The sequence below is a fragment of the Cervus canadensis genome, chromosome 19 (assembly GCF_019320065.1).
Source record: "Cervus canadensis isolate Bull #8, Minnesota chromosome 19, ASM1932006v1, whole genome shotgun sequence".
Taxonomy (NCBI): Eukaryota; Metazoa; Chordata; class Mammalia; order Artiodactyla; family Cervidae; genus Cervus; species Cervus canadensis.
In genome coordinates this window covers 20,540,342-20,566,487 of record NC_057404.1, presented here as the reverse complement: position 1 = coordinate 20,566,487, position 26,146 = coordinate 20,540,342, and the positions used below count along the sequence as shown (strand labels likewise).

General features: G+C 42.4%; 1 protein-coding gene across 4 annotated transcripts in view; it reads right to left on the bottom strand.

Moving 5' to 3' along the window:
* CCDC149 (coiled-coil domain containing 149) overlaps positions 1 to 26,146 on the bottom strand; it is a 134,918-nt gene that overhangs the window by 75,463 nt on the left and 33,309 nt on the right. For all 4 annotated transcript variants that reach the window (XM_043438277.1, XM_043438278.1, XM_043438276.1 and 1 more), the window contains exons 2-3: positions 13,899 to 14,060; positions 12,133 to 12,171 (exon numbers count right to left, since the gene is read on the bottom strand). In XM_043438277.1, coding sequence (XP_043294212.1) covers positions 12,133 to 12,171; positions 13,899 to 14,060 — 201 coding nt within the window. The remainder of the gene's footprint in view (positions 1 to 12,132; positions 12,172 to 13,898; positions 14,061 to 26,146) is intronic.

Genomic DNA, 26,146 nt, shown 5'->3' with positions numbered 1-26,146 from the left:
ATGAGTGCTATGTGAAACAAACACAGCAGGCAAAGGGAAGAGCGTGTGCCGGGGAAAGACCATGGCAGGTGTCACAAGGAAGGCCACATGTAAACCAAGACTTGAAAAAGGAGGGACAGCAAGTGTGAGCCTTGTGGATATCCTGGGGAAAGTTCCAGCTAGTGTGAAGGCAGCCGGCTTCCTTCTCCCCCTCACATCACAAGATGCCCACTTTGGAAAACAGTTCAAAACCACTAGAGCAGGTTAACCCAGGGACTGCAGTAGAGAGATGATTCAATTCTTGATTTTCCTTTCTGGGTTCCTCCCCTCCTTCTTGCAGCTCTCCTGTGCTAGCACAGAGTATCACAAGCGGGCAGCCTCTCCTTTTCCTCCAGGGAACTCCAGAACACTTCCCAGACATTAGCTCAGCAAGCATAATCCCTCCCCAGCAGATGGAGGGACAGGCACCCCAGGCCAGAGGGACTGGCCCAGAGGCAGGATGCAAGGAGCAGCCCAGTGCCGGCTGGTGCGTGGCTGAAAGTGTCCTCAGGGAGTCTGCTGGCACCTGCGCACAGCATCTCAGCACCCCATCTGCAGGAGACACAGCAAAATTCACCTTCACAGGAGCCTGCTTCTCTTAACACAGTGGAAGAGATGTTCAGAAGAAAACGCTTGTGGGAGCAACAGTGAAAGTTAATAAAAGACAAAAAAAAAAAAATCTGCAACATCCTTGACCTGCTCTTTCTGAATCAATCACTGCTTGAGCCTCTTAGGTGGGTGGGAACATCCTGACGTTTTTTGATGTAACCACAATAGCTTAACCCTCACAGCTTGAACTCTTGATGGTGAAAGACCCTGACCTCCAATTTGTCACAGATCAGTATTTGTGCAAAATACAATGGAGATCAATTCCTAGGAAAACAAATTGAAGAAGACCTCAAGGCCCCAAGTGTTTGTTAGGTTCACCTGACATAAAATCACACATACTAGCAAGGAAACTAGATTAATAGCAAGGAAATATATACATTTACCATATGTAAAATAGATAGCCAGTGGGAGTCTGATGTATGATGCAGGGAACCCAAAGCCAGTGTTCTGTGATAACCTGGAGGGATGGGGTGGGGAGGGAGGTGGGAAGGAGATCCAGAAGTGAGGGGACACATGTATGTCTATGGCTGATTCATGCTGATGTATGGCAGATGCCATTATGATACTGTAAATTAATTATCTTCTAATTTAAAAAAAATTATTAACACCTGCTCTCATTTTCTGCACTTCTTTTTGTCACAGGGACCAGAAATGGCAGCTTGCGGCCTTTCACTGGTCCTGAGGCCCTGCTTTGAATAGCATTCAGCCCAGAGATACTTACTGGTATTTGGGTGTTACAGCAAGGCAGGCACCCAGTTTATATATCAAAGGTTCCAGTGATATGCGAAGTAGAGGACTGGGCTGCTTTAGGAAACAGTGATTCAGAGACACAGTGATGAGACTGTTGAACATTATTTACTCTGCAGCCTGGCTGAAAAGAAATCTACTAAAATAAAGTCAAGCATTTCGACAGAAGCTGCAAAACAATGGCTAATTAGAATCACATCGCCTCCAAGGGAATTCACCATAAATCTACCCCAGCTTTCAAACTGACCCTTGGGGTAGGGAAGGGTGGGGGAGAACCCCCCTTTTAAAGCAGGTGGCTGTAATTTTCTTTCCCATTTCATAGGCTGGCTTAGTTGTCAATACACAATTCTTTTCTATTCAGTCCTTCCACCTCCTCAACTCCCAAACAATAACTTTGAAAACTAGAAAATGACTATTCTGATATGGTGCCTAATTCCTTGACATACACCTTAAAGAACAAAAAAAAAAAAAAAAAAAAAAAAGAGAGAGAGAGAGAAAGAAAAGTAGTACATTTCAAAGCACTCAAAATAGAGGAGAAAAGTTCACACAATTCTTTTGACCAAAAATAACACCCATGACTCACACACATTCACTATAACCATCCATCAAGCTAACATGCGGCGCCTGCTTATAATTTATCAGCTATGCAGAGCGTTTGTCTCTGTGTTATTGAGAAGGACTCTGTGACCATCAGTTTAGAATAGCTGCACGATGTAAAGGCAATGTCAGGGAAAAAGTGGCAGACCGTCTAACACTGGAAAGGATTTCACAGGGAAGAAAACAAAACCGAGAGATTATTTCCTCTAAATCTCTGGGGCAAGGAGTAGCATAAATAGCAGAACATGAAAAGGTTTCAAAAGAAGTCTCTTTTAAATATTCAGATCTAGCCAGGGCTGATGTTAAAAGGTTGACATTTCCACTCTGATAATAGTGGGATGCTGAATATACTAGAGTATATTGTAGAAGCTATATATTTAAGTCACTCTTTCTAGTTCGGAGTTTCTATATTAAAATTGTGATGGGGAAAAGAGAGAAGACAGATTTGATGAAAACACGGCTGGGAGACCTGAGGCTGAAGGGACATTGCAGCTGTCTATTCCAACACACCTTCCTTTATCAAGGATCCAGTCAACCCCCAGCTACAATGGATGTTCACAAAAGCGCCAGCCAAGGCCAGCCCTTGGTGTGGGGACTATGATGCTTGTGGAAATTCTCTCTGCACAGAGATGAAGACTACACATCCTGACAGTTGTTATAAATGCAGAGGTCTGGGAGTTGAGAGAGCTGTGTGCATCTTGCCCCAACCTCTCTGCTTTTTTTGCAGAAATTCTCAGTGAGACAGACTCGTCACATGGACAAGGGGAGCTGTCGTTGCTTTCTTCAAGTCCTGCTGCATCCTAAACTCTGGCTCTTGCCACTGTGTTTGAATTCCTTCATAAATGTCAGAAAATACATAGACATTTACACTATAGATGCAATACATTTTTTAAACTTATAAGAAGTGGTGGGAGTTTTTTGTTTGTTTGTTTGTTTTAATGGTATATCACACTGGCAATGACAATCTCTGTGAAGGACCCCTGTTTTCTAAGCTCAAGTAACCAAGACTGGTTTACAAGGAGGGGAATTCAGGGTATCAGTTGTAAGAAGTAGCCCTAAATCTTTTAGGTGGGGAGACAAGATCCATTATGTACCAATTTTCTCACTGATGTAAGAAATGAAAAGTTGGACATGAGTTCAGTATCTGCCACCCCAGAATATCCTCCTCTGCCATGAGAATTATTTTGATATGAAGGCAATTGAGAATCAACAGACACTGAGAATATTCTCCCTTCCCCTTTTCAGCCTAAAAACAGGGCATAAATTTCTATTTGTGAGGCTATCCTATCCTCTCCGTAGTACCAGTAAGGGAAGAGCATCTCTTATCACCGGACACAGAGAACGGGCACCATGATGAGTCTGCATAAACAAATCTTACCAAAATAACCGTATCTTCTGTTAGTTTTCCTATATATCTTCCTAGTTACTTTCCCACAATTTATCATCCCTGGAAGCCCAAATACCCTTTCTTTTATTAAAATGGTATGTAAATCCCTCCCACCCCAGTCTAAATAATTCTTTTGAGTTTGACTTCCCTGGCGGCTCAGGCAATAGAGAATCCACCTGCAATGCAGGAAACCCAGGTTCGATTCTGGGGTCAGAAGACCCCCTGGAGGAGGGAATGGCAACCCACTCCAGCATTCTTGCCTGGAGAATTCCATAGACAGAGGGGCCTGGTGGGCTACAGTCCATGCGGTTGCAAAGAGCCAGACACGACTGAGCGACTAACACTTTTACTTTTTTTTCTTCTCTATGAACTCCCATGCACGTAAAATATTTATAAAATTGTACGCTTTTTTCTCCTGTTATCTGCTTTTGTTAAATTTGCAGGCCCCCATGCACTGAACCTAAGAAGGTAGAGGAAAAGATTTTCCTCTCCAAGAGATAAAAACAAAATCAAAGAAAGGGATGAAAAGTTTAACATTAACCTCCCAACCTTGTGCTAAGCAGACACTGGGAAGAGCAGGAAAATGGGAAGGCCACACATTTTCACCCCAGTTCTTAAATAATTCAGCCACCTGGAGGGGAAAGGAGCAACATTTCAGTTACAATCCCTTGAGATATCCTGAAAACTTTGTAATTTATTAGATATATACCACGTCAGAAACCTAGCCATGGAAGTCATCATAACGACTCTCATAATTCTCCATCAAAACGTAAAAGTGATGTGTACCAAAAAGCCTGTAACTGCCTTCTCAGCTGGCTGACATATCAAAACCAGGATTTAAAAATTGGAGGGGAAAAAAAATAAGAGAGAGGCAGGTAAAAACTTGGCCTTGGCACTTCTTCAAGAAGATTCCTTTTTAAAAAAAAAAAAAAAAACTGTGAGAAGAGACCAGATTTAGAAAATGCTCCTGAACTACATGGTGTTTATCACCTGAACCCTTTAAACTCACACCTCCAGTAGTGTAAAGTACTCGATTAAGCAAGAATATGTAAAAAAAAAAAAAATTGAGAAAATGTGGAGTATACTCGAATGGTGTGATTGATAGCAAATTTAATTGCAATTTCTACTCCACTGCTTTGGTCCTATAGCGACTCCTGTGTTAACAGAGTGAAACTCGCTTTGCTGAGCAAGGGCCCCCTGTTCATAGCAACTGCCACAGTGATGACCTCCACTACAGTGACAGCTTTCTTATTTACAAAAAACAACCACGGAAAGAGAGTTCCTTCCACACAGTCTCACCGAGATTTTGCCCGCGTAAGCAGCCCCCGGCCCAACTCCTCTCAACTCACCATCTCCAAACACACACTGGCGAGGGCAGGCATTTCCAGGCCCACAGGCAAATGCTCGTCTATGGGCTTAGGAGGCTGCTATATAAACAAATGTTTGCTTAATCTTGGCCATTATGGTTCTGCCACATCTGCCACTTTAGTGGCTCCTGTAATAGCCCGCAAGTTCTTTAGACTCATTGACCTTAAATTCCTCCATCTATAAATTGGGGGAAGCCCTGCCTTCCTGACAAAAGTTGTTGCAAGGACTCGAAGGGCTTCTGAGCAGGAGGTGGTAGCACTCAGAATGAAGTTACAGTTGAGATGATGTGTGGGGGGGGGGGGGGCTCCCGCAGGCTGAACCCTGGATTTCTTCCCAGTTTCCCTGGTGTAACAGTGAAGCTGTACTGTTCAAAGTGTTATAAAAAGAAACATCTCAAAGCACTCAAGACCTTTGAAGGAAGTTTTAGGTTCTGAGCATCAAACTGGAATGCATATACAAAGTTGCTCTGATTTGCGGTCACGGGGGACTAAAATAAGATTGACCAAGAAGATTTTCTGCTGAAGCAAAAGGCTCCCTCCCATTCTACAAAGGGTCATTCTGTGCTCTGATTTCTCCAGGGTTGTCATTCTGGCACATGTCATCATCCAAATAAGCCATCACTTTTTAAGGGAAGAAAGCAAAGGCTCCCTCCTAAACCAACAGGAATACCTCCCCTGGTACCTCAACTTGAAATCAAAACAGGCAAAGACAAAGATGTGTTTGATTGTTTATTCAAGGAGGAGTCTGCTAGGGGAAAACTGTGTTGCCATGACCCCGAAGAATCCCAACCTATAAGAAGATTAACCCCAGATCATTTAAATTCCCCTTTATCTCCTTTGGAGGAATTGCTTGTTTAGCAAAAGAAAAATATTTAAAGGGTCATCTGAGATCTTCTGGTGATCTTGCACTGCACGGCGGAGAGGTGCTCTGTGTATAGTTCTGCCTGAGTATCAAGAAGAAATTTTCATTTCAATATCCCCTGAGAAGCTATTGGTGAAATCACTGTTGTCACGATTTCTTCACTGCTTCTTTAACAGATGATTTGCCATTGGAAATTGAGTTGTTTTAAAAAGGATTCTAAATTCTAAAAGAGAGCTCAATTGACAACCATATGTCTAGAACTACAAACATGAATGTTCTTGTCTATCCTGAGAGGAGGAGACAAAAAACAGGTAGATATTATGACTGGACACTGGTTGCCACAAGAAAGAACACGGGCCTGACAGATAAAGATTTCTAGCTCAGTTTCCGGTTCTCAACCACTGCTTAAGCAGAGGGCTTCGGATAAAGCACTTCATCTTTGAACTTCCAAAACGGGTTGGATTAAATGTTGACTGTGCTTTTTCCTGGACTTCCCCGGTAGCTCAGATGGTAAAGAATCTGCCTGCAGTGCAGGAGACCTGGGTTCAGTCCCTGGGTTGGGAAGATCCCCTGGAGGAAGGCATAGCAACCCACTCCAGTATTCTTGCCTGGAGAACCCCCATGGATAGAGGAGCCTATCGGTCTACAGTCCACGGGGTCGCAAAGAGTCAGACCTGAATGAGTGACAGAGCGCATGCTCTTTCCAATTCAAAGAGCCTCAGAGTCAAATAAGGAACAAAAACCTAAATTAGAACACGGAACAACACGCTAGCAGATTTGGATTTTTAGTCCTGCTCTACTCACCTGTATGACCTTGGACAAGTCACAAGAAAAATAAAAGAATTAGCCAACACCCACTGAGCACCCAGGGGTTCACAAAGAGTCAGACACTGAGCAACTGAACACTGAGCACCCACCAGGCACAAGGCATTGGGCTTTATACATGTTATTACGTGAATTCTTCATAAAAACTGTATGAATCTATCTCATGATTATGTTCATCTTGGAGAGGAGGAAACTGAGTCTCAGAAAGGTTACACAGCTTGCCCTAGATCACCCAGTCAGCAAGTGAAAGTATTATACTTGAATCCCCCAGGTTGGATGCCAGAACCTCAGTTTTTATCTACTGCCATCCGTGGCTCTGCCTTTTGACTTTCGGAAAGACCCAACTTGCTGTGTGGCTGCAGAAGCCAGCTGGGAGATGACACATGTACACAGATACACGTGTGCATGCATACCATATACACATGGTCTCTGCAAAGCACAAAGCAATGCGAAACTGAGCACGCGATACTGTTTCTACGTACATTTGAAAAGAACTTGCGATACATTTGTAGTCAGCTTGAGCTGCTACAACAAAGCACCACAGACTGGGTGGCTTATAAACAACAGAAGTTTATTTCTCACAGTTTTGGAGGCAGGGAATTGGAGATCAAGGTGCCAGCACAGTCAGGTTCTGGGGAGCGCCCTCTTTCAGGCTGTAGGTTTCTTGTTTTGTACTCACATGGCAGAGAAAGCATGCTCTCTCATAACTCTCAGAAGGGCACTGAATCTGCTCGTGAGGACTCTACCCTCATGACCTCATCTTATCCTAACTACGTCTCAGAGGCCCCACCTCCTAACACCACCACACTGAGGAGTGGAGTTTCAACATATGAATTTAGTGGTGGGGGAGGATGTAAACATTCAGTCCATAAGACAGAGATGATAGTAATCTCTCCTTCTGAGCTGAAGAGGGGAGGAGTCCATAGGAATCCCTCCTTCAAGTCAAGAAATTGAAGCCATGGTTTCAAGGCCTATGGCCAATGAGATGCTCAGTGCTGCATCTTCTCCTTTTCCAATGCAGGGATCTCTTGACCCCCTTCCATGTCCCATCTGTCACCCCGGCAGCTGGTTCTCATTCCAATGCCTTCTGCTAACACAGGTACATTTGCTTTGCAGCTGGAGGGGTAAATACTTCACCTACTGTTTTGCCTTTGGGACAAACACGTGATGTAAGACAGGAGACACTAGGTCAGGGTGCACACCTCTACCCCTCGTTCCTGCTGATGAAAAAGTGAAGAAGGTAATTGCACCTCTCTCATCTACCAGCACACAGATGCTAAAGCTGTCTGCTTCTGGCTAAATGGAAAGTTTCACTGTAACCAGCACCTGCAAATTTAACAGTGCATTTTCTTCCCCACACTGAGCTAATGAAGAGGGCATCTGAACACCCTTGCCCACCCAAAAACCAAGAGCATACTTTTATAAATCAACTAAAGGTAAACAAAATTGGAAAACCTATATTTTAAACAGGTAAGAATTTTCCCACAAATACTAGAACTATTTCTCCCCACTGTTTATCAAGACATTTTTTTTCCATTACTAAGCCAGAATTCCCTCCCTGGCTTTGGGCTATATTTTTCTCTCCATTGCACCGACTACCATTTAACATCCTATATATTTTAATCATTTTGTTTATTGTCTGCTCACAGCATCTCTAAAAGACTTAAGGTAACTATATTGTTTATTGTCCAAATCAAGACACTCGAGAGAGAAGGGAGCACTAATACAAATTATGTCAGGACAGGGATTTTCCTGGCAGTCCAGTGGTTAAGAGCTTGCCTTCCAAAGCAGGGGGTGTGGGTTCCATCCTTGGTTGGGTAGCTAAGATCCCACATGCCTCCTGGTCAAAAATATATATACATATATATAAAACAGAAGCAGTACTGTAACAAATTCGATAAAGACTTTCAAAATGGTCCCATTCCAGTATTCTTGCCTGGGTAATCTCATGGACAGAGGAGCCTGGCAGACTACAGTCCATGGGGTCACAAAAAGAGTAGGACAACCACATCAAAAAAATCTTACGTAAAAATAAAATTATGCCAGGACAAGAGGTGCAAATGGCAATGATCCTGAGCAAACATAAGGTCTGTTCACTCTAACCAAGGCAGGTTCCACACGCTCAAGGATTTGGATCTGACTTTTTTAACTCCTGTGTTCCTAGTGTCTAATCTGCACAGGATACCCATAAGGTGTTCCATAAATTATTACTGAACCATGGTGGCTCTAAGAATGAGCTGTGAGTGGACTGCGGGACTTTAAACTCTTCCTCCATCACCAATTCCTTATGTTATTTCCCTTCAGTAATTTACTTAACTGCCACTGGCATCAATTTCCTCGTTTGTCTGGTGGCAATAATAATAATAACCCCACTTCCCATGGTGGTGTGGGAATTAAATGGGATCCTCCAGGGTGTAATGTTGGGCATAGGGTCTGATATGGCAAGGATGAGCACTCAAAAACACTGGCTCCATTGTTATGATTTGTCATTCCAAGACTGTCTCAAGAAGGCATATAGAGCAGATGGTTAAGACACGGTCTACCCAGCATCCTGTCACCATGACAACAGCAGGAGCTGCCTTACATCTACAGTATGCCTGGCCATGCCCAGCTGACCCTGAAGTGGACCCCTGGACTAAGCCTGGCCTAGGGGAGCTCTCTCCTGGGACTCAGGGAGCAGCTTCTTCCTAAAGATCAAAGACGTGGGGTCTTATGTGGTCAGCAGTCATGTTTCCTATTCTGCAGAGAAAGCAGGTCCAGAAAAAGAAATGATAGCTGGCCCAGAGAATGCTGAAGGCAGAGGAAAAACCTGGGGGCCCCTGAACGCTGGTGGTAGCTGGTCTTGAGGCCTGGCTGCATTTCTGCCTCCCAAGGTGGCTGCTCACCCAACCCTTCTGAGGTTCTATGAGCCGGTAACTTCTTCTTTGGCCTAAGCTATTTTAAGTTGCCAAGTGTAACCAGAAGGGTCCTGACAAAGGCACACAAATATACAATTGATCAAAAAAGAAAGGGATGATCAGGAGGGGGAGAGGATGATAAATATTTATTGATGCTCACCCTGTGCCAGGCACTGTGCTGAAGACTCTACTTCTGTTATCTCATTTGTTCCTCCCAGCCACACTATGCAGTGGGCACCATGTTTATTCCCATTTTGTAGATGGAAACACGGAGTCTCAGGCCCCCAAAGGAAACTTCCCAAGGCACATTATTAGCTTAGTGGGTGTCACCGCTGGCCCTTCCATCCCAGGTGATTAATCTAAGCTAATTAATGAATAGTATCCTCTCAGTGAATATTAATAGACAAGGAAGGAAAGCATGTCCTACATTGGTCCAGTGAGGCTGGAGGGAAGGACTTATATTCCAGAGCTGGGTTTTCAGTCTTTCCTGCTTACGGGAACTGGCCTCAGGAGAAAGCTGATGCTAAATTCAAGAAGAAACTGACGTTAAAATCGGCACAGTGATAGAATGGTTAGATGAAATATACGATTCCCAGCTCAATGTGAACTTCAGATTAACAGTCAATATTGTTTTAGTTAAGTAAATATTATTGCATGATACATGAAATTGAAAGTGTTAGTCACTCAGTCATGTCTGACTCTTTGCAACCCCATGCACTGTAGCTCATCAGGCTCCTCTGTCCATGGAATTATCCAGGTAAGAATACTGGAGTGGGTAGCCATTTCGTCCCCAGGGGATCTTCCCAACCTACGGATCGAACCCAGGTCTCCTTCATTGCAGGCGGATTCTTTACCGTCTGAGCCACCAGGAAAGCCCCATACTCTTATACTAAAAAGGTATTCATGGTCCATCTGAAATCCAAGATTTGATTTCCTGTATTTTTCTTTGATAAGTATGGTCGAGAAGAGAGAATGAGTACATGAAAGTACAGCATCTGAGACCTGAACTACCTCTCAACTTGGGGTTTATGCAAGGGTATCAACTCCTTTACTGTTTAAGCAGTTTAGAATGTCTGTCACTGGTACCCCAGTCCATCCTACATCATCCATCACAGGCAGGAAGGGTGCAGGGCCCAAGCTCACACCACCACACTAAATCCTAAAGGGACAGAACTAAATGCCATATTAAAAGCTACAAAGCCAGGACTTAGGACATTGAACCTGTTTTGTTTTGTTTTTTTTCCCCCCAGAGCTGTAAGAATGCAACTTGACAGACTTACTGGAATTCATCAGATTCTCTTCAGTCAATGTAAATTTTTTATTATAAAGTCACAGAACGTGAATTCACTTACACTGTAAAACTCCTTCATGAATACTAACAAACTCTAAAATTGCAGCAAAGATGATGGCTCATAGACACCAAAAACACGAAAACAAAAACATAAGCAATTCCACACGAAGGATCCCAATTTTAAAACATTTATGGTAAATTTCCACATCATTTTTTGAGGAAAAAACTATCAATTAGCTCCATAGAAGAACCTGATATTAGCTCAAAGCTGGAGCATTACAAAATAATCAAATAAAATAGGAAAGGGATATGGAAGTGACCAGAACTGAATGCCTGAAAGGGTAACCATGGGACTGAATTGTTGTTTCAGGGCAAATGTTGTGTGTGTATGTCTACAGTTTATTCAGTCATGAATCTTAGGTGTTTATATGCTGTGCCAGGCATATGATCAGTGAACAAAAACAGGATGTTGGCTGGGCCATTACAACTCTGAAGACAGCAAACAATTCCTGAGTCCTTATCTTCATCCATCAGTTTTGAAGCCCTGCTCTGGTGCAGGGGGTTTCCCATAACATGGAACACATAGCATTAACATCACCATCATCCAGGCTACCTTCAAGCCCATGAAAGTCAGGGTGTGTATCAGTATAGAAAATTGTGAAGTTAAGGAAACAGCTAACAAGATATCTTTGAAAAAAGCAATATATATATATGTATGCATGCAACTGGATTTTAAAAATTTGATGTATGATATTCCTGGATGCAATGCTATAAAAGTGTTAACTGTCTCTACATCAATCTATAAATTTAAGAAAACTCCAATCAAAATACCAACAGGAGTGGGTTAAGGTGGGGTGGGAATCAGAGGAGGACTTGATAAAATATTTGTCAGTTATATTTAAAAAAAAAAAAAAGAAATCTGAAAAGAAAGAGCAGAGCTAAGGATAATAGCCCAAAAAGGTATTAAAAGTATAAACAAAAACAGAATAATGTGGTACAAATAGGATGGGACATGAAGCTCAATGGAACAAACAGAAAGTCCAGAAACACACACACATACAACATAAGGATTTGTTCATTGATAAAACTGGGCACCTAAAATCTGGAGGAAATGGATTCATCAAGAAATAATGCTGGCTAGCATTTAGGAGAGAACATAAATGGCTTATGAGTTTTGCTGGTAAGATGTCTTTAAAAGTCTGAACTGCTGAATGACATTCATCCACGGAACGTGAGCTAAAGCCCGCTAGCAGTGAGCCCTCAACTCATGGTTTTTCAACAGGGTTCCCAACAAGAAAGGGAACACAGCCAACTTGCGTGCCCTCTTCTATCCTGTGAGACTTCACTGTGTCTCCTTCACCCAACCCTTAGCTCCTCTTTGCAGTCAGCGTTTCTCAACCACACTTCCCCCAGTAATACAAACACCTTTGGGAAATTAAAAGATTTCTTTTGGGATTCCCTGATCCTCCAGTTGTTATACGACATCAATACAAACATCCTGAGAGTTAGCAAAGATCAGGAGTAAGTCTTACCTGTTTCCTCTTTTCAGGGGGAAGTGATGGATCTCCATCCTACAAAGAAACCAATGTTACATTTTATTTAAAAAAAAATCAGATATATGTAGATTCAAGGAACTGCACTGAATTATGAACTAAATTCAGACCCTCCCCACTCCTGCCCCCTGCAACCAGCAATGTTCTGAACTAAACTAAAATGTACTTTAAAAACTGATAACTGTAAACTGAACCAGAGTTATTTTGGGAAAACCTCTGAAGAATCACTTTCAATTAGGACTAATCTATATGTTTTCTATAAGATGGTTGATGGCATCACTGACTTGATGGATATGAGTTTGAGCAAGCTCTGGGAGTTGATGATGGACTGGGAAGCCTGGTGTACTGCAGTCCATGGGGTCGCAGAGTCGGACACGACTGAGCGACTAAACTGAACTATTTTCTAAACCTATGTGAGCCAAATTAATTAATTACTTAGATTTATCAAAATTACTTTTGAGCAGACTAAACTGAAATAGTATTTCATTTGGTTTGAGTTCCTTTTTTAAATAATTAGATCCAAGGTAATAGTAACGGACACACATATGCACGTGCATATATACACACACTTGAATTTTCTCTAAAGGCAGTACAATTTGGGGACAGGATATGCCCAAAATACAAGAAAACTAAGTGAGAACTTCTAGCCCTATCAGATTTTTGTCTTAAAAGGATTTAATTTCTCTCCCTCATGTGCCATCTGGGAATACATAAATATCTCAGGTAAGTGATAAATGCTCAGGAAACAGGACTCCTATATCTGATGCAGTCCTCATGTAAGTCAACATTACTTTAACCTTAGGAATCTTTCTATTGTATTTCTGTTGAGGACAATTCAATGACCCCAGCAAAGCTGGTTAAATGTAAGCAATAGTGTCAGCACTTAAAAAAGAGATGGCATAAGTGAGAAAAAACGAAGTGAGAATGCAAAATAGCACTATGCAGTTGGTATCCTCCAATTCATTTTAATTTGCATCCTTTAAAAATTGTGCCATATGAAAACTAGAGAAAATCTAATTGCCCAGGAGAGGGAAAGGTTTAAAAATTATGGAAATACTACTATGCAAATATTTTTTTAATGAGTTAAATCTGTATATATGGCCTGGAGAGATGTCCAAAATAAAGTGCTGAGCGAAAAGAGCAAGTTTTAGAGTAACATTTATATAAAGCTGCCCAATAGGACTCTCTGCAATGAGGGGCATGTCCCACAGCTAACTGTCCAATATAGCAGCCACCATGGAGATGTTCTATATCAACACAATCCCATACGGTAGCCACCAGCCAACTATAGCAATTGAGCACATGAAATATGACAAGTCTGAGTGTTCAATTTTATTTAGTTCTAATTAATTCAAAATGAAACCTAAATAACCACATGCAGCTAGTCAGTGGCTTCTCTATTAGCACAGATTTATAACATGAATCCTCCAGAAAAATAAACCCTTCTTACAATTAATTAATAAGTAAATAAGGCACATGCAGACACATTCAGATACGTGTGTACATTCACGGGTGCCAGAGCAAGTATCCGGAAGCATATACTTATCAACCAGCAAATCGTACTGGGTGTGGAGGAAGTAGGGTTGATGACTTTCATGTCTTGATAACTTGAAAGACTTTCATGTCTTTCCGGTTGGTAACTGTCTGGATTCAGCGCTCTTTGGAAGAGATCGCGTGTTTAAAGGCCCTCTTTCTATCTCCATACGGGAACAGGGGCGTCACGGTTCCCGTGACGTCATACGTACGATGAGCTCGCGGTACTTCTTCTTCAGGGACTGGTGACGCTCTCGAAGCTGATTGGCCATGAGTTTGTACTGGTCCCGTTCCTGCTGGCACGTGTCTAGCTCCTTGGAGAGGATCAGCAGGGCTTCCTTCTTACTCTCCAGCTTCCTCTTACACACCAGGAACTGCAGAACAAACACATCCCCGCGACTCAGAACTGCCCCCAGGCCTCCCTCCTCTCACCCGCGGTGGAGTTCATGCACCCTGCAGGGTTGACTTGGCTTCGTTGCTTTTTGTCTTCAGAGATCATATACCCAGAGACATTTGTCATTCAATGACACGTGAGCCCAAAGGCTGCCAAAGTACCTGCCGCAGTGCCCTTGTCACAGAACCAAAACCGTGGCCATTCATGAAGTTTGGCCAGCTGAGACAGGACAATAATTGGTGAGTTAAAGAGCACAATCCTTTTAAACAATTCCCTGGTTAAATAGATAACAGGATGCCAAATTTTGTTTCAAAAGGTATTTATATATCCTGATAAGACTGTGTAAAATTCTACTAAAATTTTACAAAATAACACAAATAAAAATTCTGTACATTACTAACAATTATCTCTTGGTAGCAAAGTTATTTGCATGTTTTCTTTATTCTTTATACTTTTTTATGTTGGCCAAATGTTCTAGAATATACCTATATGGTTTCTATAATTTTAAAAAGTACCAAAAATGTAATAAAAAATTTGGTCAAACTATACATTACTACAATAGATTGCACCTGCCCATGCAACCCAGCAGACATTTTCTCACTTGAGAGTTTTTGTTCACTAAAATCGGGCAGAGGTGCGCACTTTTTTTCTAGGATTCAAGTGCAGATACCCACCACCCAGAGACCAATTTTATGAGTGAAGTATTTTAGTCACACTGAATTACCCCCTCAAAGTCAAGTTCCATCTTGCTGGAACTCTTCCTCAGAGTTGCAGGATATCTTCGCCCCTCCATCGCCCCTCTCCCCCCACTGTGACAGACCCTCACCTGACAATTACCCACCACCTGGGCCAGCGTGAGCCCGACTGGGATTCTGTCCTTTTATTGGGTCTATTGCACCGTCTGGTGTTATTCACATATGTGAGATGTGGCACTAAATACCTTTTGAATTTGCCCCGTAAAAGACCAAATTCAGAGCATTCATGAAAACAATTTATAGTTTCATTATACACTCTGACATGAGCACTTTGTCATTACGGACGCTCACACAAAGCAGACAGAGGATCAGCACTCTCATACCATTCGAGTCAATGCTCTTTTATGGACAAAAAGCATTACTCATATATAGTGCTTGCTTGGAACTGACTTTGTTAAGTTCAATTTCAAATAAATGAAAGGGGAAAAAGAGTTTTGTGCATTAGCACATTTTTTTCCTTAAGAAAAAAAAAAAAAAGTAATTGCTTAGCTTCAAAAACAAAGGGGAAAGAAAAGCCATTCTGAGATGATTTGAGTTCTAAGAGAGGACACTTCCACCTTGGATGAATCTTATTCCTGGCAGTAATGAGGTTGGAATCCTGCCTTAAAATGTCCCAGATTTTAAGACTTTGACATCGTCTTCGTGGAGGCAAATGGTTCTGTTGCCACAGTGATTTCTCAAGAGTAAAATCCCCGACGTGTAAATATCAGAGAAGAGGAGCTCAAAAACCTGAAGAGCAATGTCCTCAGGGAGGTATTGAGATTTCACAGGAAAAAATACCATTTACACACAGTTTAACAGATCTACCCTTGCGCCTTCAGTTCTTTGCCTGTGATCAGCAGCCTCGGTTGGCACTGTTATTAGTACTGGGGCACAAAGACAGTCACCTTTGTCCCTTCAGATCCAAGTCTAAGGGCCCACATATGCTCCGATTCGTCCCACTTTAGGGAAGAAAATCACAATCATGTGTAGACGTTATAAGCTGAAGCAGGCAAGATTAGAGTCACATCTGTTGAATTGAAGGGGACCAGGTAAGGGCCACCACTTGGTGGCAAAATGGAATTCAAGTTCCCTAACCTCGAACTGCAATCTGTTAGGGTCCAAGAGAGAAGCAGTTTCTCTCCCAAAGCATGGCCCAAACTAGGCCTTGGAAGCTGTAAAGTGCAGAAGTAGACATCCATTCCCTCTCTGTCTAAGACACTCAATAGAAAACAGGCACAGAGGTGCCTAAGACCCAGGGGCCAGGGATTTGAGGAGCAGCATTGCTGCTGTTTGGTTTCCTTTAGGGTGTGGAAAACAGGACAATTATAAATTTCATCAAAGGGTAAGAAACTCATTCTGTATAAAGATGAAGCCACTTCAAGAAAAGTATGGTCTTGAGAAAGCCACTGCTGGATGGTTCTTTCTTCTGCTTACTGTGGTCTAGAGTAGTGAATTGCAAAAATGTTATTCCATGTCATTTGTTTCTATCAGCAGAACAAGCCTTAGGTTTAAGCCTTATTTATAAAATAGCTCCAAGTGTTGCTCTGGCTGAAGATGGGACACCTCCTCTGTAGTTCTGCCACCACGGTGCACTGGCATCAACAAAAGCCCTGCTCTATGTTACCCTGGGATGCTTGTAAAAATGCAGATTTCTGGGCCTGGGCTCAGACTGCTCACTCCCAGCTCACATATTGCCCAAACTGTCAATCTCTGGTGGTTGGCCCAGAAATCTGCTGTTAGCACATGGCACAGGTGATTCTTACTCCACCTGTACTTTAAAACCCCAGACTCTGGAGGCCTCAGCTCCACACTGTGAAGTTAGAAACAATGAACATAGTCTGGAGGGACTGAAAGGCCAGCTGTAGCCCAGAATTTCCAGGCAAGCCTCAGTCTCAGAGCCATCCAGGGTTGTCTGAGCCCCCTTTTATAGCACAGAGGGATTCTGAACAAGTACAGGCAGGGACCATATTTTACCATCTGGCCAAAGAGCTTCTACATGCAGTCTCATTAAAATATCAATAGCAACTTCTGGGTGGTATATGGGGGTGGGGGTGGGGTGTACTGGGGAATAGGATAGAATTTCTCATTCTTCTTCTAAAACAGTGACAGTTTAGCCCCTGTGGTAGCAACTGCTAAACTGTCCCATTTCCTGTCCCTCCAACTGGAAACAAAAAACAAATGATAAAAAGGAAAGAAAAAGGTGCTGAAGATCCTCCTCCATGGGGAGGATCCCTGAACAACCAGGGAATGCACAGGTCCAGCCTCAGCCTTAGAAGGGACCAGAAATAGAACAGAAAGCGAGACAAGCCAATCATTGTATATGGGACGTCTCCGCTTCTAAAGGAGGATACGTATGGGTGATGGAAGTGGCAGACAGTAGACAACCACCAGGCAGAGCCAGGAGGCCTCTGTCCAGATGTGGATTAAGCGATGGGCTAATCATGAATTTTGGGGACCCTGGGAAAGCCTCGGAAAACAGGAAACAAAACAAACTCATGCTGCCTGGGTCTCAGTTTCCACTCTTGGAAAATGAGCAGGGTTCCCAAGAGTGCCTCCTAACATGAGGAACCCATGATTTCAACATCCCATCCAGTATCACTGGGGTGCAGGGTGCTGGGGAAAACACTTGGGGGAGGGGCTCCAATCCAGGAGGCGTGACTCACTCCCAATGCCTAGAAATTGCTCCTCTACCTCACCTAGGGCAGAGTTAGCTCAATGATTTCTAAAGATCACCTGCAGCAGTAACTTCAGGACAGCCGCCAGGTTGGAAAGGATGCTCAGGCCAAAGCAATAACCACTGTGTTTGTGATAACCATCCAGGACAGAGTGAGAAAAGGCTAAATGTCTGCACGGTCATCACCAGTGCCTCTCGCCAGTATTTCTACTTCTTCTTTACTTCCAGGCATCTGGCAGGACTGTGCTTCCCCCATTGCTTTGGAGTAAGGCAGAACCATGTAACTTGCTTTATACAGTAAAGGGGACCCTGAGGACTACAGTTCCAGGGTGGATGATCCCGAGGGTCAAGGTATGAATCACAGCACAACTTGGATCATGGAACCACAGCAGACAACAGCTCTGAAGAGTCATTTGGGTCCACAGAGAAATCTGTGTGATCCAGGAATAAACTTTTGTACCGTTAAGATACAAAGATTAGGGGGTGTTTGTTATCAGAGCACACCTTAGCCCATCCTGACTAACACGATCCATAGCAAAGTGTGAGGGTATCGAGATTGGGGAGATCAAATCTGCCCTGCTCTGTGCTTCTACTGAGTTACCACAATGATGAGGAGGATTGATATTATCACTATTACTATTGCTGTTAGCAACAACAAAACCAAAGTTTTATGTCAAATGCTTTCCACGGATGATCTCCTTTAATCCCCACAGCACCGCCGTGGGGTTACTGTATTACTTCAATGTACATTTCCTAAATGAGAAAGTGGGACTGAAGGAATTTATGTAATATGCTAAGGGTTTAGTAGAGCTAGAATCTGAACCCAAGTCTTTGTATAGCCAAGCTTGCGAAACCCCAATTTCTGACAAACCAAGCATTCCGTGAAAAAAACAATCAGAATATTCATGGAGTTGGTTACTACATCTAGTTGGTATTTTCAGCATAGGGAAGCTAAGAAAGGGGAATTTTAAATTTGGCTCCTTTTATGTCTAGAATCTCTTCACCCACCGGCTTCTAAAACTAGATACAAGGCCTGAAGGAAGAGGAAAAAAATAAACAAAGAATTCCTGAGCATCCCTCTCCTCTGCTCCTTGTGAGGGAGCCAAGTAGAGGCAACAAAGTTTCCATCCACTTAAAGGAAATGGGATAAGACTAGAGGCTGTTTTCTCCAAAGGCTTGGTTGCAACAATTTTCTATAAATTGTAGTTGGTCTCAATCATTCATTCAGGGAATATTTTCTGGGTGTCTTCTATGTGTTAGGCACTGAGCCAAACATTTGGTCTCCTAAATGGATAAATGGTCCTGGGGATTTTGAGAAGGAAAAGCATGATACCTGGATAACAAGACGTAATTTCCACAATCCCTTATGGGTTTTTCTGAAACGCCCAAAGTTTTGAAAACTGAAAATGTGTTCACATCTTGTTAGTGACCTCAGCTGATGTGAGGGTTTTTACTGTCTTATGCCACTGATTGTGAATATTCATACGTTTGCTGAAGATAAATCAATGTGTTTGATTATCTGCTGCCACCCAGAAGTCTACTGGGGTTGATACACAATAGGCACTACGCTTACTGCATTTCCTTTCAGATGCCAAAAATCCTGCCTCAGAAATATATCTGGGGGTCAAGGATATCAGATACAGAAACTGCCTTTTATTTGAAAGTCACCCTTGCAAATCTCTGCATAGTCTCAAAGACACACTTGTGATGAAAATCAAATCTTTCTCAAACAGTTAATTATCCAAACCTAGGATGTTTTTTGGAGAAGGCAATGGTACCCCACTCCAGTACTCTTGCCTGGAAAATTGCATGGATGGAGGAGCCTGGTAGGCTGCAGTCCATGGGGTCGCTAGGAGTCGGACAGGACTAAGCAACTTCACTTTCAAACATTGGAGAAGGAAATGGCAACCCACTCCAGTGTTCTTGCCTTGAGAATCCCAGGGATGGGGGAGCCTGGTGGGCTGCCATCTACGGGGTTGCACAGAGTCGGACACGACTGAAGTGACTTAGCAGCAGCAGCAGCAGGATGTTATTAGATTTTTATTTCCTCATATAGGCAAGGAAAAACTGAAAATACGTTACATGCAGTAAATGTTCAAGCTGCCACAATGCTTACATGCGTATTCCCATCACCTCATCATGTCTTTATTCTTGAAAATTAGCATGAACACTGGAGCAGGGATAAACCTCCCAGATAACCCAAGTGGTTTGCCCAATTGCAAAGAACAAGGTTCCCAGCTGCCAGCATCTTCCATAACAGTGTCTTCCAAATTGTGGGTCAAAATACATCAGTTTGTGTAGCGAAATCAATTCAGCTGCTACCTTCATTTTCTTTAAAACAAAAACAAAACCAGAATAGAACAGAAAATAGCATGATCCCATGCAGTAATGGTAAGTATTATTTCATGAAACTTTTGTCTGTTAATATGTATGTAGGAACAAACACACCTGTCTGCATATTTTCAACATATTCTGTGGACTGCCATTTTAAAGTTTGGAAATGACTTTTCTATAATAAGTTACTCTGTACATTTATTCATTCATTCAACAAATACTTAGTGAAAGCCACCAAGAAAGGCAAGAATGTAGCTGCGGGGTGGTATTGGGCAGAAAAGAAAATCTACACAGAGGAATGATGCTTGAAATGAATTTTGAAAGATGAGTAGGTATAAAAGGGACCTGAATAAAAGCCATTATGTAATAGAATTAACCAGTTCTTTGGGGTTGAGATTAATTAATACCTGCTCTGCCTACCTCACTGAGATTACTGGGAGCTTGAAATGCAAGGTATGATTTAATATTTGGCTTTAGAAACATTCTCAAAATTGAAGGAATTATTTTTTTTACAGCATTTAAAGCTTACAAAACATTTTCCCAGAGACTCTCATTTGATATGCAACATTATATGACAATTGTAACAAAAACTGCTTTCCCCATTTTATAGACAAGATAGCTGAGATCGTCTTTCTCAAAGTCACAATGCTAACAACTGTCAGCTCAAACTGGGGCTCTTAACCACAAATTTCAGATTCTTTTTAGTATTCTGTATTGGTACCAATTAAATTATTAGCAATTCCACAAATCACCTCTCTTGGGTCAAACCATATTTTTAACAAGAAACTCTTAGAGATAATTGTGTAACTGAAAACAACACATTTTAATTCATAGTATTTTGAGACCCTGTTTGGAAGACGGCAGCCCTCCCGGGGCCTTTTCTTTTTTAAAAAAAAATTATTTTAATTGCAGGCTAATTATTTTATAATATTATTGTGGTTTTTGCCATACATAAACATGAATCAGCCGTGGGTATACATGTGTCCCCCATCCTGAACCTCTCTCCCCACCCCAGCCCTCTGGGTTGTCCCAGAATACCAGATTTGAGTGCCGTGCTTCATGCATCGAATTTGCACTTTTACATATGACAATATATGTTTCGATGCTATTCTCTCGAATCATCCCACCCTCACCTTCTCCCACAGAGTCCAAAAATCTGTTCTTTAAATCTGTGTCTCGTTTGCTGTCTTGCATATAGGGTCATTGTTATCATCTTTCTAAATTCCATATATATCGTTAATATACTATATTGGTGTTTCTCTGACTTACTTCACTCTGAATAATAGGCTCCAGTTTTATCAATCTCATTAGAACTAACTCAAATGCACTCTATTTTATAGCCGAGTAATATTCCATCAGAGACATTACTTTGCCAACAAAGGTCCATCTGGTCAAGGCTATGGTTTTTCCAGTGGTCATGTATGGATGTGAGAGTTGGACTGTGAAGAAAGCTGAGTGCCAAAGAATTGATGCTTTTGAACTGTGGTGTTGGAGAAGACTCTTGAGAGTCCCTTGGACTGCAAGGAGATCCAGCCAGTCCATCCTAAAGGAGATCAGTCCTGGGTGTTCATTGGAGGGACTGATGCTGAAGCTGAAACTCCAGTATTTTGACCACCTCATGCGAAGGGTTGACTCATTGGAAAAGACCCTGATGCTGGGAGGGATTGGGGGCAGGAGGAGAAGGGGACGACAGAGGATGAGATGGCTGGATGGCATCACCACTCAATGGGCATGAGTTTGAGTAAACTTCAGGAGCTGGTAATGGACAGGGAGGCCTGGCGTGCTGTGATTCATGGGGTCGCAAAAAGTCGGACATGACTGAGCGACTGAACTGAACTGAACTGAACTGAATATTCCATGGTGTATATGCACCACAGCTTTCTTATCCATTCGTCTGCTGATGGACACCTAGGTTGCTTTCATGTCCTAGCTATTGTAAACAGTGCTGCAATGAACATTGGGTACATGTGTCTCTTTCAGTTCTGGTTTCCTTGGTGTGTATGCACAGCAGTGGGATTGCTGGGTCATATGGCAGTTCTATTTCCAGTTTTTTAAGGAATCTCCACACTGTTCTCCAAAGTGGCTGTACTGGTTTGCATTCCCACCAACAGTGTAAGAGGGTTCCCTTTTCTCCACACCCTCTCCAGCATTTATTGCTTGTAGACTTTTTGATGGCAGCCATCCTGACCAGCGTGAAATGATACCTCGTTGCAGTTTTGATTTGCATTTCTCTGATAATGAGTGACATTGAGCATCTTTTCATATGTTTGTTAGCCATCTGTATGTCTTCTTTGGAGAAATGTCTGTTTAGTTCTTTGGCCCACTTTTTGATTGGATCATTCATTTTTCTGGTATTGAGCTGCATGAGCTGTTTGTATATTTTGGAGATTAATTCTTTGTCAGTTGTTTCATTTGCTATTATCTTCTCCCATTTTGAAGGCTGCCTTTTCACCTTGCTTATAGTTTCTTTAGCTGTGCAAAAGCTTTTAAGCTTAATTAGGTCCCATTTGTTTATTTTTGTTTTTATTTCCATTATTCTGGAAGGTGGGTCGTAGAGGATCTTGCTATAATTTATGTCAGAGAATGTTCTGCCTATGTTTTTCTCTAAGAGTTTTACAATTTCTGGCATTACATTTAGATCTTTAGTCCAGTTTGAGTTTATTTTTGTGTATGGTGTTAGAAAGAGTTCTAGTTTCATTCTTTTACAGGTGGTTGACCAGTTTTCCCAGCACCGCTTGTTAAAGAGTCTTTTCTCCATTGTATATTTTTGCCTCCTTTGTCAAAGATCAGGTGTACATAGGTGTGTGGATTTATCTCTGGCTTTCTATCCCGGGGCCTTCTCAATCGCATTTCATGGGGAGAGGCTGGAAAGGCAGAGGCCACCTACAGCCCTACTCAGTGTTCAGCCAGGTCCACGTCCCCGAGAGCTCCGGCTAGTCGAGTGTCAGATGATGGTCAGCAGTTCACCACACCGGGTTCTTCACCAGCTGAATCGTGGGCATAAGACACTTTATTTTTCAAAGAGCAGTTGAACTCATAATTGTCTAAGTCGTAACTCAGGCCTAGTCCTCTTGGCTAACTCCGATTCTACCCCTAACAACCCCGCATCAAGGCAATCTCGCTCAGTCCAATGACTTTCACTGTCATCTCTGTGCTGATTTTACCCAAATTGATATCCCAGCTCAGACCACTCCCCTGTATTCCTTGCTCTGCTATCCAACGTGTACTTCTATTTGAGCATCTTAGGGGCATTTTAAATGAGCCCTTGATATTCTCTCAAACCTGCCCTGTTCCAGACCTTCCCTCTTGGTAAACCAAACCATATTTGGTTTTCCATGAAAACCCTGGACTCACCCTTGCCTCTTCTCTTTCTTTCCCAGCCCTCATGTATTCATCAGCAAATCCTATGGGTGCTATCTTCATGAGACATATTGAATTCAAATGCTTCTCACCCACTTCTACCCCTATCATCCTCTTTCAAGTCACCATCATCTCTTGATTGGACTGTGGCCCTAGCCTCCTATTTCTACTTCTTCCTTCTACCCACATCTATTTTCCAAATAGTAATGAGAAAGATGCTTTTCAAATGAAAGCACATGGTGACATATGGTGGTTCAAGAGCTCTCATGACTTCGCATCACATTTGAAACAAAGTCCAAAGTCCTTCTATTCCCCTTGCTCAGTGCTCGCCATCTTCACTGGTCTCCTTGCTAGCTTTGACTGCACCAAGCCAATTCCAACCTCAGGACCTTTGCACTGCCCTCTGCTTGGATTGCATGGCTTCTTCCCTGGCTTTATTCAAATTTCTATTGTAATGTCTCCTTCTTAGGAAAGAGATTCTCAATCTCCTTATTCTGTGTCACATTCCTTCATAGTACTTTACTTGACCTTAAGTTATAGAACTAATTATTGATTTACTTTTAACATCTCCACATCCATAGCAGCAAGAATTGTGATGTTTCATCCAGATCCCCAAAGCTAAGAACAGCACATGGTACATAACTAATGAATGAGAAAACTTAATCTTACTACATCTTCAACACACCTGTGACCCATGGATATTGTACCCATTTTACAGATTCTCAAACTTATAGCCAGTGGATGTCTTAGACCTCAGAGATGGTCTAAGACAAGCCCTTCACTATACAGATGAGGAACCTCAGACTCAGAATAGTAAACTGACTTATCCAAGGCTGGCAAGTAGATGCCAAAGCTAAAATCTAAATTGAGGATTCTTCTCATTCCAAGTTTAGCACCATTTTTACATTACCAAATTAAGGCACACATTCCTGGCTAGGGAGTCACAAATGCCTATAAACTTAGAATAGTGCCTAGTACTTTTTATTTTCTTATAATAACTATTATAAGAAAAGAGACAATAATAGATGATAGTAAGTAGCCTCATCATCATTCATGGATAGCTACTGACTATATAATATGTTAAATGCTATAAAGAAGCAAAAACAAAACTCCCAGAACGCAGAGAAAAGCAGTTCAGAGTAACAGCTGACAGCATGGCAGAAAAAGCTGGAATGCCTATATTCAAATCTTGGCTTTGCCACTCACTAGTTATCAATTACTCAGCCTCTCTGTGCCTCAGTTATGCCATTTATTAAATGAGTATAATTAAAGTATCTTCACAGGGCAGATGTGAGCATTAAAAGCACTTGCATATGTAAAACATTTAAAATAGTAAGTGCTGTATCCACCTTCATTGTTATTACTACTATTTTTATCATGAGCCAAGTGATCAAAGAAGGTACTCAAAGAGCTGGAGGAAGATGTGAACATTTGAAATGGATTCTGAAGAATAAGTAGATGGATATATTTTGTTTGGGGATAGATGGAGTTGTGACAGGAGTGGTGATGGGAAAACAATACCCCGAGCAGGGAAACAACCACAGAGAAACACAAAGGTGAGCAGCAGGAAGACACGCTGTCAGCACAGCGAGCAGCACCCAGGGCTGGCTTCAGTGGAGGGGTGGGAATAAAAGCTGTGTGAGATGAAGATGGAAGGAGAGACAGATGGTGGCCGGGTCAGAGAGGGCCTGGAAGCGTTGCTGACGAGTTCAGATTTCATTCTTTCAGCAGGCAGGAGCCCCAAGGGTTTCTGCGTAGAGGAGTGACATTAAGAATCCTTTTAAATAGACAGTTTCATTCTGACATCACGTGTGTATATCATCTTGGACTCTACAGCTTGGGTAGAACTGGCTACCAGGCTCATGGGGGAGAGGAAGGATCTGGGGTTCAGGGCCCCCTTTGAAGACACACCTCTGAATCCTGTTTTGATCTGAATTGTCAGACCTACAAAGAACACACTGGCTTTGCTACTTCTTAATGTGGGGGTCTGCAATCACCTTGCATAATGCAATATTGATAAGCAAGGTACTGCCTAGGCAACCAGATGCATGCATGGGCTTAGCCTCAGCCTTAACAGCTGGTATCACAATCACACGGGGCAGCAGGGGAGTGGGTCACAAGGCCACCCAGCCACACTCCAAAGGGCTGAGTGGAACAGGGCACTGGCAAATGCCCCACTTTCTGGTCACCTGGGTGGGGCCACAGGATACACACTGGGTTCTCCTTAGGTCCCCACTTCCACTCTTCAGTCAGGGTGTAATTCTGCTTGTCAAGTTCATGTGTGGTGTAAACACCAGGGATATCTGCTCTCTGCCTCAGAAAAGGTAAGTTTGTTTTCAGAGAGGGGAAGGAAAAAAAAGTAGTATTCTCTGAATGTATACTGTGTGCCAGGCACTGTTAGGAGTAATAATAATGTGAAGAAGACCTTTACTTGATTATAAGAGTAAGTGGAACAGCCACTACTGAGTGAAAACTACTATTTTCCAAATCATGCCCAAAGCTCTGCTTTAAACAATTTTTTTTTAACCCTGACATAGCTTGTTTGATCAGCCCCATTTTAGAGATAAGGACACTGAAGCCCAAAGAGGTTAATTTATCCTTCATCATGAAGGTCATAAGTAGTGAAGGCAGACTATTCTCTGCACATATCTGTTAGGATCCTTTGGTTGTAGGCAACGGTAATCCACACTCTCTCCTAGGAATGTGTTGGAAGGATGAAAAAGTGAAAATGAAAGTGGAAGTCACTCAGTCGTGTCCGATTCTTTGAGACCCCATGGACTATAACTTGCCAGGCTCCTCTGTCCATGGAATTCTCCAGGCAAGAATACTAGAGTGGGTAGACTTTCCCTTCTTCAGGGGATCTTTCCGACCCAGGGATCGAACCCAGATCTCCCACATTGCAGGCAGATTCTTTCCCATCAGAGCCACTAGGGAAGCTCAAGGATACTAGGACTCATGGAC